General features: G+C 45.0%; 1 protein-coding gene across 2 annotated transcripts in view; it reads left to right on the forward strand.

Annotated features, from left to right (window-relative positions):
• Positions 1-6,954: 6,954 nt before the first annotated feature.
• Positions 6,955-13,918, forward strand: part of Mbd2 (methyl-CpG binding domain protein 2) — a 59,200-nt gene continuing 52,236 nt past the window's right edge. Inside the window, exon 1 of one of the 2 annotated variants that reach the window (XM_085833608.1) lies at positions 6,955-7,613. In XM_085833608.1, coding sequence (XP_085689734.1) covers positions 7,066-7,613 — 548 coding nt within the window. In that variant the 5' untranslated portion in view covers positions 6,955-7,065. The remainder of the gene's footprint in view (positions 7,614-13,918) is intronic. The other variant, XM_021150429.2, reaches the window with a different exon arrangement.

Below are 13,918 nucleotides of genomic sequence, written 5' to 3' on the forward strand. Positions count from 1 at the left end.
GACAGATGGGTGCCCACAGCCCTAGCATGCCTTGGAGACTCCAGCCAGTGGTACTCACGCTGAGTATGAAGGGGACACTGCTATGGGGAATCCCAGCTAGGACCACCTTGCCAGTGCTGCTCAATCCATGAGCTCATCAGAAGGCCTAAGCCAGTTCCTGCCAGATTTAGTGAGGATGTGTCATTACTGACATTAATTTTCTATTGCTGTGCTAAGACACCGTGACCAAAGCAACGTATTAAAGGAAAAGTTTCTTTGGGGTTTGTGGTTTTAAAGGATTGGAGTCCACAATGGTAGCGTGGACTTAGAAGGCAACTGGTGACTGGAGCAGCTAAGAGCTCACATCTTGAACTGAAAGGAAGAGGCAGAGAAGGCATGCTGGGAATAGAATAGTCTTTTGAAACTTTAAAGGCCATCCCCAGTGGCCTGTGTCCAACAAAGCCTTACATCTCAGTCTTTCTGAAGAAGAGGAGGAAATTAAAGGTGCTAACACTGTAAAAGCAGAAGTCAAACTGTCCCTGTTTGCAGATGGCACATTGTATCTAAGAGATCCCAAACACTGTGACGGAAAATTCTAGAAATGATAAACAAATTCAGCAGTAGGGCAGGATACAGAATCAAAGTGCACAAAGCAATGGCCTTTTCCATTCACTAAGGGCTCCAGAGAAAGTGGTCTTAGAGGCACTCTCATCCAGGATAATTCAAAGAAAATAAAATACCTAGGAATAAACGGAGCCATAAAGCAACTTGAACTCCCGAACATTTCTGTTAAATGTTCAGTTGGATCATATTGAGTGAAGTAACCCAGATCCGGAAAGACAAACACTGTGTGCTCTTTCTTATCTATTGGGGTTCTTAGCTCCAAATCTGCAGATGACATAACTTCCGAGTACATAACCTGGAGTAATTTCAGGGAAAAGTAACGGTAAGGATGTCTGGAAAAGTCATAAGGAATCAAACTACCAACTGATTAACTGAAAATACCTATAATACATCTATGTCACTGTATAAACGCACATACATACTTTAAATAAAATTTTCCCATCTTGGCCAACAATGTGATTGTGTCTCCCAGAAATGCTAGAGACTACATTGATGATAATGTCATTCCCACCTGCAGATGATGAGCCATCCCTGCTCCCTGTGTCTGGTGCAGTCATAGTGAAGTTTGTGCTCAGTGTACTCTGATGTTCCTTGATCCGCTCATGGCCTAACTTTGTCATCCCCATGTTATGTTAGCATCTGTTGTTCCTTCTGTCATCCTCACGCAAAGTATCATGGCTTCCTGCTAATTAGGTAGAGCTCGTGCCGTGAAATAAGGTGGTTGCGGTCTACGGTGACTGTAGGTGATGGCTTCAAAGAGCGCCATTATCATTGAAAAGAAAAATTCATGCTGAAAACTTCTCTGATAGAGTGTTAGGAAACTAAGCCCATTGTACATCCCATTTGTAAAGATAACGATGGGAGGGGGACAGTCTCTGCTGTTAGGCAGAAAAGAAGACAATTACTGGGACATTAATCAATGATCCAAGGTCATTTTTAAGAACCCTGGAATCTGAAGATTCAGCTCTCAATGTGCCAAAGCGGGAGGTTAGAGAACACTTTTTGCTCCCATCAGGGGTTGAAGGAAAACCTTCTCTGTTCTGCTAATGCCTCAGGGGCTCACACCACAGAACTGTCTGAACCATAGCATGGCTTTCACAGCCAGTGAGGGTGGAAATGACAAGTTACCAAATCATGTGCTCTGTAGAATGTGTCTGTGATCTGCGTTCCCCTAACAAGAAGTCTGGAGATCCTAGCTGCCAGTCCCTGCTCAGTAGCTTTATCATATCACTGATCCTTCTTGGGTTCTGCTCTTACAGCATCTGGGGTTGGGGGTGGGGGTGGGGGTGCGTGGCAGGTGGCATAGTCTTTTATCTTTGTGTTCTTCTTCACTTCATAGCTGCAAAAACGCTGTGGCACATGAAACACATGTCAGAAATCGTGTCTACGTTACTTCAGCAACACAAGGAAGAGGGCAGTGCCACCATGTCGTATTTTGAACAAAGAAAGGTAAACAGTTTCCCACACTCGTTTCCATTTCTTGTCTGAGGTACAGATCTAAGCTACAGCGAGGACGCATTTACACTCTCTTGTTCTCAAGATGGAGGTGGGCAAGGGAAAGAGTTTGGTAGTGACTCTTCGGTGCTGCCAACCCATGTGTCTGCCCCAGATAGGGACTGACAAAGCTGCTGAGTCACAGTTGTTCCCATCATCCACCCAGAGGACAGACCTCTGTGCAGAACAAAATGTGACAGTAACTGATGCCTGGAGGGAAGCAACTGTGATCAAGTCTAAGCTACAGAAGGTCTGGTCTTCCAACGAAGAAAATAGTAACTTCCTCTGGAATCAGATGAAGAGTCTAAAATTAGTAGTAGTAAAGTTGCTCAAAACCTAAGATACGTGTACATTTACATCACCGGGTGGATATGCACTATATATATATATATATATATATATATATATTCTAGGAATAATATATATATATATTATTCCTATATATAATATATATAATAATATAATATATAATAATATATATATAATTCTAGGAAAATGCCATTTCTGACACTTATTATTGAAGGAGCATATCACCCTTCTGAAGTTGTAACCAAATTTTAAGACTTTTGGTTTTCTTCAATGTCAAAGACCTTACTGGTTTATTTTAGCGGTAAAAAAATAATTAAGAGATAAACCTAAGATGATGTATGAAATCTGGCCCATTCGTTGAACAATAGGGTCTTAGCGACCTCCGCTTTCCACCTCCCAGGTGTTCAGGCAAAAACTAAAACACCAGCTGTCGCCCTGAAAGACTATCTGCTCTTTCAAATTTTTCCTCTTTGTTTACCTAGTAGAGAGAGGAGGTTAAGCCAATAGAGAAAAAAACAAAGGTAATTTTCAAAGAGATATACACTGTTATGTTTTATTATGAAACCATAGAATGAATTCAGGGATTGAACATAAGGGCTGGGTGATGAGACCCAGTTTTGAGATCTGTGCAATGCTTGCTGGCATAGGCCCCTCCCACTGTATCTCTGCGTGTAACAGAATAACAAAGGAAGAACTAGAATATTGAAAACTATAGTACTTTTTTTTTTCTCTTTTTGCCAGGGGCCTATCTGTGTTAAGGGAGGACAAGATCGTCACTTTTCCTCCCTCCCTAAGCTCAGAGGGTCAGGACAGACTTTGTAAGAAGAGTGGGAGGGGAACCAAAAAGGCTGCCTCCAGCTCTAATTAGCAGGCCTTGTGACTCACTGAGTTGGCGTAACTACTGTTCACCTAATTTCCAACGAAAACAGAGTGCTGCTGGCGAGGCATGTTAAGGGCCTAATGACACTTTCAAGTACACATGGTATAAATAAAGATTTTTCTTTTTTTAAATAACCATCCACTTGGAATGACTACAGAGGAATCTAGTACCGAATAGCTCCAACCAGGAAGAGTTAATTATCTGAAAAGCAAGTGAAAACAAGAAATGGTGAGTTCTAGATCACAGAAAAATCATTTAAGAAATGACTGACATTTCTAAAAATTTCTGCTGCTCCAAACATTGCCGGTAAGCGAATGCTGGTGGGTGTCGTACAAAACGATAAAGCACGTGCTGCTGCCCGCGAGAAGGAAAGCGATCTTTGGGTTTCTGGACCGTGAAACAACACTTGATATACCAAACAGTGGTTTTGAACCATAATCTGGCCTGAAAAACACCAGAATGTTCTGACATCCGATCTACCTGCAGAGACAAATGCTGAACACCTGTAATCAATCCTGAGCTACCTCAAGGCTCTGAGGGGAGAAAGGCTTGATCCTGGGAGCCCCAGGCTAGCCTACAGTACAGTAAAATTCTATCGCAAAAGACTAAAGGAAGAAATGAGGGCCGACTAAGAAAGCTGTGTGGGAAGAGTGATGACCAAATCAGAAATCACATCTCAATAAGTCCGTGCTCCTCTGCCTGTCTCAGAGATGAGTGTGGAGCCAAGCTCAGAGCCCCTTTGTTTGCTTGACTGCCTCTCTGCTTTCCCTGGTTTCTCTATCTGTACACTTCTGCCACTCTGTGCTTTCTCCTCTGCCACCTGTACGGTAGCACCTTGAGCCTAGGAAAACCTGGGTGTGACCTGCCTACTCCTATCTCTCTATAGCCCCCGCTTTGTTTATAGAAACTTTTCTTGCCACTCCAGGCCTCCACTCCTGCACAAACGCCCCAGGTTTTAGACTTGGTGCTATTAGGTATCCCCTCCCTCCGCTTGCTGTGCTTTATGCTATTATTTAACTTTGTCTTTGCCAGCTCACAGATTTCACCTTCTGGACTGTCACTAGTGTATCCTCAGTGCTTGCTGCCAGGCCTGTCTGCCATCAGAGAAAACACCCAATGAATGCACAGAACCAACACAACTCATTTCAAACTGTGTGCTCTCAAAAATGAGTAGCACGCCTACTTCTCCCTGTGATGTGGATTGGGTAAAATAAAAGTATAACCTGTAAGTGTCCTGAGAAATATGATATATATATATATACATATATATATAACATGATATATATAATATATGATATATATAATCTTTAATAAAATATATTATATATATATAATTTCATTAAAAGCAGACCTCAGATTCAGTTTACAACCATTTGATTATGTGACCGCTATGTTTTCAGAGTCTCTTTTAAAATAGCTTTAACTCAAAATGTCCATCATCCCTTATAAATGGAATAGGATGAATGGAATAAAATAGGCTCATGAAACTAAACTGTGTCTAAACATTTAACTGTCCCTGAGTTTAAATAACCTGTATCTGTGTTTCTGCTCATTTGACTTGTTATCTGACTCCTCCTAAGAGTTTCTGAAATTATATGCATACACACTTCTATGGTTTATTTTTGAATCAGGCTCTTCTTGGAGAACTTTGCTTTTATTTGTCTAATTTATAATTTACCCCTACTCTGTGGCATTTTAAAGCATATCTTTTAAAAGCAACAGCTTATGATTTGGACCAGTGACCTTCATGCAGGGGCTGGCTCTCTGGATCAGGCAGTAAATGACAGTAATAATGATTAAAGGAAAAGGTCCCACGGTGAAAACGAAGGCAGAGGCTTGGGTTAGAAGGAAGATTACAAATTAACATGGTAAGGTCTGAAACACTGAGGAAGATTCATAAGAGTCGGCTGTGAAATAACCAGACTAGACAGATAAAAGGGACAAGGGATTCTGGGCCCGTGAAAGTCTCCCCCACCCCCCTCCCCCTGTCCTGGCTAGTCTCTTGTGAATTTGACACAAGTTCCAGTCATTTGAGAAGAGGAAACCACAGTTGAGAAAACGCCTCCATCAGACTGTCCTGTCCTGTGTGTAAGCCTGGGGGGGGGGAAGGGTCATTTTATTGATTAATAATTGATTTAGGAGAACACAGCCAGTTGGGTGGAGTCAGGTTGCCTCTGGGATGATAGTTCTGGGTAGTATAAGAAAGTAGGCTGAGCAAGCCAGAAAGCAGCTTCTTCCACAGTTTTTGTTTCACCTGCCGTAAGGTTCATACCTTACACTCCTGTCTTGGCTTCCCTAAATAGACTGTGACTCAGGATATGTGAGCTCAAATAAACCCTTTCCTTCCCAAGTTGCTTTTGGTCCTGGTCTTTATCCTCAGCAATAGAAACCAAAGTAAGATATCCCCAAGCCCTGAGGAGACATGGAAGTCACTACTAGTTTCTCTTATATTCTTGCTTGTAATGCAGCTAAATTATACAGTTTGCTTCCAACAAAAAGTTCCATCCGAGAGACCTCAGACTACCCTAGGGACAAGCAACTAAACATGAGATGAACCAAGGAAGACTGTAGCTACATCTTGGTGGCTGCGATAGGGTTAATTGTCTGGCCCAGTAAAACTACAAGGTAGTCATGTAATTCTGAGAACAAAGGAAGCTTGGTTTAATTAATAGCACTGGAGACATCTGCAATATCATACCGTTCCTGGCAAAGTGACTAATAGTTACGAGTCAATAACTAACACAGTTGGAGTCAGAGATGGACTGACTGAGTAGGTGTCAACCACCGCTAGCTGGCTAAGCACCATGTGAACAGCTCGAGAGGCTAAGGCCACAAATTTAAAGCCATGTTGGACAATACAGCAAACTCCACCTCTCAAATATGATTAAACATAACTTTCTAAAATTTTAATCAATTTCCTTAAGTAATGTTCCATTATCCTTTAAAATTACTCCTGAATAGAGACTTGGCTGACTTAGATGAATTATACCCAGATGGACTTTCTACATAAATACTTATTTACCAGGCCAAAGGTCACTGATGTTTTTATGTGACACCAGGAGGTTTACATCAAGAAAAGAGCTTCTGAAATGTGAATTCCAGATGAATTCAGGGATTTTAGCCCTTTCTAGAAGCCAAACCCTTATGACTGAATAGTCCCCTTCCTATACCCTTTAAAAGTGATAAGAGAGTTAGTCAGTGGCCCTGACCCCAAGGTCTGGAGGACACTGACAACTGTTTCAAGGGGATACTGTTATCATTCTTCCAATCCGAAGTCCCTGGGAAACCATGGTGGACTGGAGGCTCACTGCCATTGCATTCAGAGCACAGCTGAGTTTGAAAATACAAAATGAGATGTTTTGTTTGCTCCTTAGTTGAGAAGCAAACATAGGTAACCACATACAATGGCTACAGTTAACCCTGCTCCTTACAACGCAGCCGGCCACGCTTGACACGGGTCAGTAGGATTCCACTGGTCTAACCTTCTGCGCTCTGCCTGCCCAGTGGGGGTTGGGCCGGAAGGGCGCGGCGGGGGCGGAGCAGGTGGTCACGGGGGCGTGGCCCAGAGGAGGCGGAGACAATATGGCCTCGCCCCTAGCTTGGAGGACCTAAGAGGCGCGGCCGGGGCCACGCCCCGGGCGGGAGGGCCGCTCTGTGCGCGCCCGCTCTATGATGCTTGCGCGCGTCCCCCGCGCGCCGCTCTGCGGGCGGGGCGGGTCTCCGGGATTCCAAGGGCTCGGTTACGGAAGAAGCGCAGAGCCGGCTGGGGAGGGGGCTGGATGCGCGCGCACCCGGGGGGAGGCCGCTGCTGCCCGGAGCAGGAGGAGGGGGAGAGCGCGGCGGGCGGCAGCGGCGCTGGCGGCGACTCCGCCATAGAGCAGGGGGGCCAGGGCAGCGCGCTCGCTCCGTCCCCGGTGAGCGGCGTGCGCAGGGAAGGCGCTCGGGGCGGCGGCCGTGGCCGGGGGCGGTGGAAGCAGGCGGCCCGGGGCGGCGGCGTCTGTGGCCGTGGCCGTGGCCGTGGCCGGGGTCGGGGCCGTGGCCGGGGCCGGGGCCGGGGCCGCGGCCGTCCCCAGAGTGGCGGCAGCGGCCTTGGCGGCGACGGCGGCGGCGCGGGCGGCTGCGGCGTCGGCAGCGGTGGCGGCGTCGCCCCCCGGCGGGATCCTGTCCCTTTCCTGTCGGGGAGCTCGGGGCCGGGGCCCAGGGGACCCCGGGCCACGGAGAGCGGGAAGAGGATGGACTGCCCGGCCCTCCCCCCCGGATGGAAGAAGGAGGAAGTGATCCGAAAATCAGGGCTCAGTGCTGGCAAGAGCGATGTCTACTACTTCAGGTATCTCTCCGGGGGTGCGAGGGTGGGGTTAAATGTCAGTTCGGGGTCAGAGGTCAAGAGCTGACCTGGGCCGGGGTCGCAGGGTTAGAGCAGAGTCTGAAGGTCTATGACAAGGACCGGGTGAGCTGGTATGGAAAGGGGAGGGGGTGTGCGGCTGATGCCCTGGACAGAGGTTAGACCTCAGTGGAGTGAGGGGCACAAGTCTCTGAAAGGTCAGGACACATTCTGTAGAAGGCTTCCGGGAAAATGGTTGGCGAAGAAAGGGTTAATGGGAAGGGATGGCGGTTCTGTCCACGAAAGGGTTAAAAGAAGGTGTAATTCATCGAAACTGTAAAACCCAGTCACTGTTGGCGCCTGTCCCAGCATGTCCCAGATTCATCATTAGAAGTGCGTTTAATCTTGCACATGTGGAAGAATTAGCCATCTACAGGAACAAAGTTTCAGTTAACTTTGTAGGATACAGGGAGGTTTCACATAAAGTAGGCATTTGTAACTTCAGAAACTGGAATGCTTTGGCGTGGCAGTATATTCTGGTTTGTTTTTTTTTTGTTTTTTGTTTTCTTTTTAGTATTAGTTTTTGTTTTTTTTTGTTTTTTTGACAACGGAAGTTGTCAGACTCCTAGACCAACATTTGTTCCCCAGTGAACATGTGGCAATGTCTGGAGACATTTTTAGTTCTCACCTGGGGAGAGGGTGCTATTGGCATCTGATGGGGAGAGGTCAGAAGTGCTGCTGTCCGCAAGTAGCCCGTGCAGTAATTATCTTTCCCCAAGTATCAAACAGGACTAAAGTTAAGACATGAATCTGAAGTGCTTCAAGGTTTTCCAGTTGACTGTAATCTTGCCGTATTATGTTTATACTGCTCATGGCCTTCTTTTGTGATAGGTGGCAAGCTCAGGGAAGGAACAGTGGTCCCTTGATACCATTGGGATCATAAACAAACTGACTAAATGTTCCTCCAGACCATCCTATGTATAGGAGAGTATAAACACGTTCAACTCAGTAGCTTGGAGGTCCCAGCTTGTGGACAGATTGAGCAATTTTCAGCCAGCGTAATATTTGAGTGTTTAGGAACTAGTTGTTAGTCATTCAGAAGTTGGAGTAATGTGAAGGATTTCCTATTGGTCATTTAGCCAGGTCAGGGAAAATATATGTAATATTTTCAATTCATGTAGTTAAGTTTAAAAGGTTAAAAAGCTGTATACAGTTATATGCATTAAAATACATGACTGTAGTCGCTGCTGAGATAGAACATAAATATGAACATATTGTTTTCCCCTCCTCCTTGGTGCTGCTGGTCAAACCCAGGACCTGGTGCATCTACAGGCAAGAGTTCTGCCACTGAACAGTGCCCCGGACCTGAACACATTCTCACTGGTTGCTTGGGATAATTCGTTTACTATTTTTCAGCTCTTGAAATTAAAAAAACAAAAAACAAACAAAAAACCCAAAAAATACCGTGCTGTAGTCCAATTAATTTTCTTCACTTTGTTTGAGACAACTTATTTTCAGTGTTGGATTAAATCATCTTTGCACATACCGGGCAAGTGCTATAAGCTGTGTTATATCTTGCTCCCTGCCCCCTTTTTAAAATTTAGTGACAAGAGCCTTGCCAGGCTTCCCAGCTGGCCTTGAATTTGCCTTGAGCTCCGGATGTTCTCGCACAGCCTCCTCTGTAGCTGGAGTTATAGCTGAGTACCATCAGGCCTGGCTGGAAAACGTGTGTGTGTGTGTGTTAATTTCTTCGTTGCTGTTCAGTTCAGTGCTGTGATGGCGCTGAAAGAGCTCCTACTCTCAGGCCCGTTAGTTTCCTTCCCTCCTGTTAAAATTCCGTGTTACTTCGTATTTCCTTCTACTGTTACCTTTTTCTAAGTAGGCAGTCTGCACAGGCTTTGTGTGAACCCTGCCAGCGTCTGTGTCTTGGAGTCACTTATATCTGACAAGAATTTGTGTGTGTGTCTGGGGTTGAATCCCTTGGAAAAGAGCTTCATTCCCAGTTGAGCACTGTGGAATCTGTATCTCTGTGTTGCTTATGAAACCTGTCTTGGGATATGGCTTGCTTGGCTTTGAGTGATGTATTTATTCAACCTAACTTTGCATTATAGAAAAGCTTATGTTTTTCTTTTTCTGGATACGTAGCTAGGAAAGCTATTTCAAAAGCCAAACTGGGTGGGGGTTACCCATGCTGTGGTCTCAGATACTCGGGAAACTAAGGAATAGGATCACGAGTTTGAGCCAGCCTGGTCAATATAATGAGATATCGTATTTCTATTGTTTATAGAAATACAGTAGAGGCTGGTCATATGGTTTGGTAGGTAAAGATGCTTGTTGTCAAACCCGATGACTTGAGTTTGATCCCTGGTACCCACCTGACAGAAGAGGACTGACTCACAAGTCGTCCTCTGACCTACTTGCCGTGCTGTGCACACTGTCTACCTTAGACACCAAATAATAGACGCATATGTGTACAAAAGATAAACAGTCTTAAACTTTGACTTTTTTTTTTTTAATTAATTAATTTTTTTTTTTAGGGTTTTAGAGACAGGGTTTCTCTGTGTGACCCTGTCTGTCCTCAGACTCTCTTTGTAGACCAAGCTGGCCTCAAACTCAGAGCTCTGCTTGCCTCTGCCTCCTGAGTACCGGGATTAAAGGTGTGCACCATCGTGTTCAGTGTGAAAATTTATAAAATAACCAAAGCTTTGGACTGTTGTAATAAACGCTCTTCTCTAGCATTTATTATTGTTGTTGTTACTGAGATGGAGTCTGACTGTGTAATTCCAGCTGCCCTGGGACTCACTATATCGACCATGCTGGCCTTGCACTCTTAGAGCTTGGCTTGTCTCTGCCTAGGCCACCGTACATAATGTCTTTCATGGAATGCATGTCTGGTGGTGTGCACGTATGCATGTGGGTGTGTGGAGGCCTCAGGTTGACATCAGGTTTCTCCCTACACAGTTCTTTACCTTCCACTCTTAGTCAGAGTTCCTGACAGAACCTGGAGCTGGCTTTTCTCTCCGCCATGCCTACTGACATCCAGCCAGGACTGGGGCTCCCGAGTGGGTCTCAAGTTTTCTCCCTCCTGAGCCATCTCCTCGGACCTTGCCTAACATCCTCCAGGCTCTGGGCTGGGTCCAGTACTACAGGACAAACGCAGACAAACAGACCAGTCACGGAGCCACAGAGCTCCCTTCTGGTCATGGTCACATTTTCCTCTTTTTTGATTTTTTTTTTCAAATTCGAATAGTAATGGTTCTTAGTAGATAAGCCCTATTTAACCAGTTGAAAACCAACTTTCTGTACAAATTCACCGTGAGGAAGATCATCAAGCTTCCTCGTGATAATTATATCCTTTTGTAAGATACTACAGTGAGATTTCTTGCACTTTAAAATGGAAAGGACATATAAAATGGATTTGACCCATGCTGGCTTATTTAGGGCTACAAGGAGTGGTGCCTGTGGTTTGCTGGCATCTAGTTACAATGTGTACCCTGTGATTCTCCTGGGAGGCTCTACTCTGAAACACTCAGGAAGCCTCAAGTACACTGTGAAGCCCGCAGCTCATTAGTCTTCTTCAACTTGTGATGGTAACTGTCTGTGCTGGGTTATGAGGATAGACCAGTGTAACTGAGTTCAAATTACTGCTCAGACTCAGATTTACATAGTGCTGTCCCCTAGGGTACCTGCCTTTAAACAGAAGCTCACAGAACTCTCTGTTAGTGGTAAGTAAGTTAAGGGGGAACTCTCCTGCTGGTAATGTGAACACATGTGTCCAGCTGTTCACACAGATTCTAGTCATGCTTACCCTCGAATTAGCCTGCTCCTGGGGAGATTAATTTAAATTAAGCCATGCTTATTAACAGAGGGTGTGCCTGACACTTATTAATTGGGCTGGAATTAAACACACAGGAAGAGCCTTAGGTTCTGGTGGAATATGTTTTGGCTGCATCCAGAAACTGCCAGAGTTGTAATAGCAGCACCTCTGGTTGCCAGTTAAGCAGTATAATTATGTCTTCTGTCAGGATTACTGAGATAGTGTTTTGGCAGTTCATATATTATCATCCAGAGCATATTTTAAAGAAGGGTGTGGTTTGTTAAACTACTGGCTCCATTGGTACAATTTCTGAAAAAAAAAAAAATTGCTTGTCACATTTGAACCCATAAAACAGTAATTTACTGGCTAGCATTTGGCTTTCTGTGTAACACTTGCTGGTTATGCTTCCGTCTTCATAAGGCTCTTTAGGGGCTTGCTCTCCCTTCCCTTCCCCTCCCTCCCTCCCTCCCTCCCTCCCTCCCTCCCTCCCTCCCTCCCTCCCTCCCTCCTTCCCTCCCTCTCTCCCTCTCTCCCTCCTTCCCTCCCTCTCTTTTCCTGTGCAGCTTTTGTTGGGCCTGGTAGTTGCCATATAATCGCAGGCTGGCTTTAAAGTCATGGCATTCCTTCTGTCTCAGCCTCCCAAATGCTGGAATTGCAGGCACACACTACCAGCCTTGGGTGGCTTCACTTTCTTGAACTAGGAAGTACAGGGCCCAGATGCTGTTGAGGTCCATAAGAATCACAAGCGATAGAAAGTCTCCAGAGGAGGTGTGAGATTGGGCCTGGGGATGCTTCTCCAGCTTGACGACTTACCAGGGGTGCAGCGTGGGTGTGCCGCAGCAGTCCCCATACTCCTGGTTGCCCACTCTCTGGTGGGTCTGGCTGCTACACAGAACAGACCTCAGATTATTTGACACAGGTGACTATTGTCCTTGCTCAGGTAACCAGACAGGCAGCACACGCAGTGAGGAGTGACCTTGTCCTTTACTTCTGCTCCCAATTCCAAGGGATACACTGCATTGCAGTCCTAGCCCAGGTTATTACCCTGAGCCAACCTTCAGTATTTGGAGCAAATTAATACTATATCATTTCATTCATAAGTAGCTACTTAAGTGGACTGCTTGTGGAGATAAGACTTATATATGGAAATTTTGTAACCACACAGAGCTCAACATTACAAATGTAGAAGCAAAGTCAGCAGGCAGGTCAGGATTCCTTTCCTGCCACAGTGGTCCTTCCGCTGTGTGCTAAGAGGACAGCAACACTTCTGCTCCTTTCTGAGTGCTGTGTGGGCTTCATGGTAGACACAGGATGGGAGTAAAAGGAGCACTCTCCAGAGGAGATCTTGGAGATTGGAGCATTGCATTATGGACCAGGTAAAAAGATGGCTCATTCAGCCGTTAATGATAGAGTGAATCAACCGACATGGTTGGAACAAAGGTCACTAGGTCAGAGAAGTGGTTGACAGGTTAAAGGGAGCCAGGTTAAAAAGAGCCTCAGATACAGAGCTGATGGAAAGGCCACTGGAAGCTATTTTATTTTTTTTTAAGTTTATTTTAATCGCACCTATATTCTAAAGATAAATGTCCATAGAAGTCTTTTAAAGAGGAACTGAGGTTGAAGCACTGTTGTAGGAGGAGCACTTGGGTACTTTAGCATCTGTTGTGATGCCCTCAGGCTACGGAGACCATTTTGACTGTGGCCAGGATGGGTTCAAATGTGATTACTTCGTAACCGTCAGACATGGGGATAGACGTGGTGTGAACATGAGTACTTGATGGTGTTGTACAGGGGCTTTTGAAAAGCTTACATTTACAGGGGGTGGAGGACTTGTGAGGAGTTGGCCTTAGTCAGCTTTCCTGTCAGCTCACACTGTTTTCTGAAGCAGGGGTGCACATTTTTTAAAAATTGATTTGTTAGTTTTCCGTTACAGGGTTTATATGGAAGTACAAAAAGATAACTCTAATTTTCACAATTAGCCTCACATAAAACTTGACTTCTTGGGTGACTTGTTTTTAATGTTAAAATAATCCTTTTGTTTGGTTGTTTTCAATATTAACTTAAACTTTAACGATCTAACGTAGGAAAGAAATAACTTTGACAGTTCAAGGGATTAGAGAGATGGCTCAGTGGTTAGGAGCATTGACTGCTCCTCCAGAGGACATACATTTTATTACTAATACCCACATGGTGCCTCAACTGTCTGTTATTCCAGTTCCAGGTGATAGAGGGCTTTGTATGTATGTGGTACTCAGAATACATACAGGCAAAATACCCTTACAAATAAAATACATTCAAAAAATTTTTTTTAAAAGTTGAGGTTTTGGTTAGTTTGAGCTTTTTCCATTGTTAAAGTATATAGAGATTTTGTGTGAGGGTTTTCCTTACTTTCTCAGTAAAGCTCTTGCTGCTAGTGGTGGGTAGTGCTGTACTTTTCACCACATTCACCATCACTGTTCCTAGCCCTGTGCCCTCTGGAGATGCCCTGTGCCTC

The sequence above is a fragment of the Mus caroli genome, unplaced genomic scaffold (genome assembly GCF_978045245.1).
Source record: "Mus caroli unplaced genomic scaffold, Mus_caroli_1 scaffold_19, whole genome shotgun sequence".
Taxonomy (NCBI): domain Eukaryota; kingdom Metazoa; phylum Chordata; class Mammalia; order Rodentia; family Muridae; genus Mus; species Mus caroli.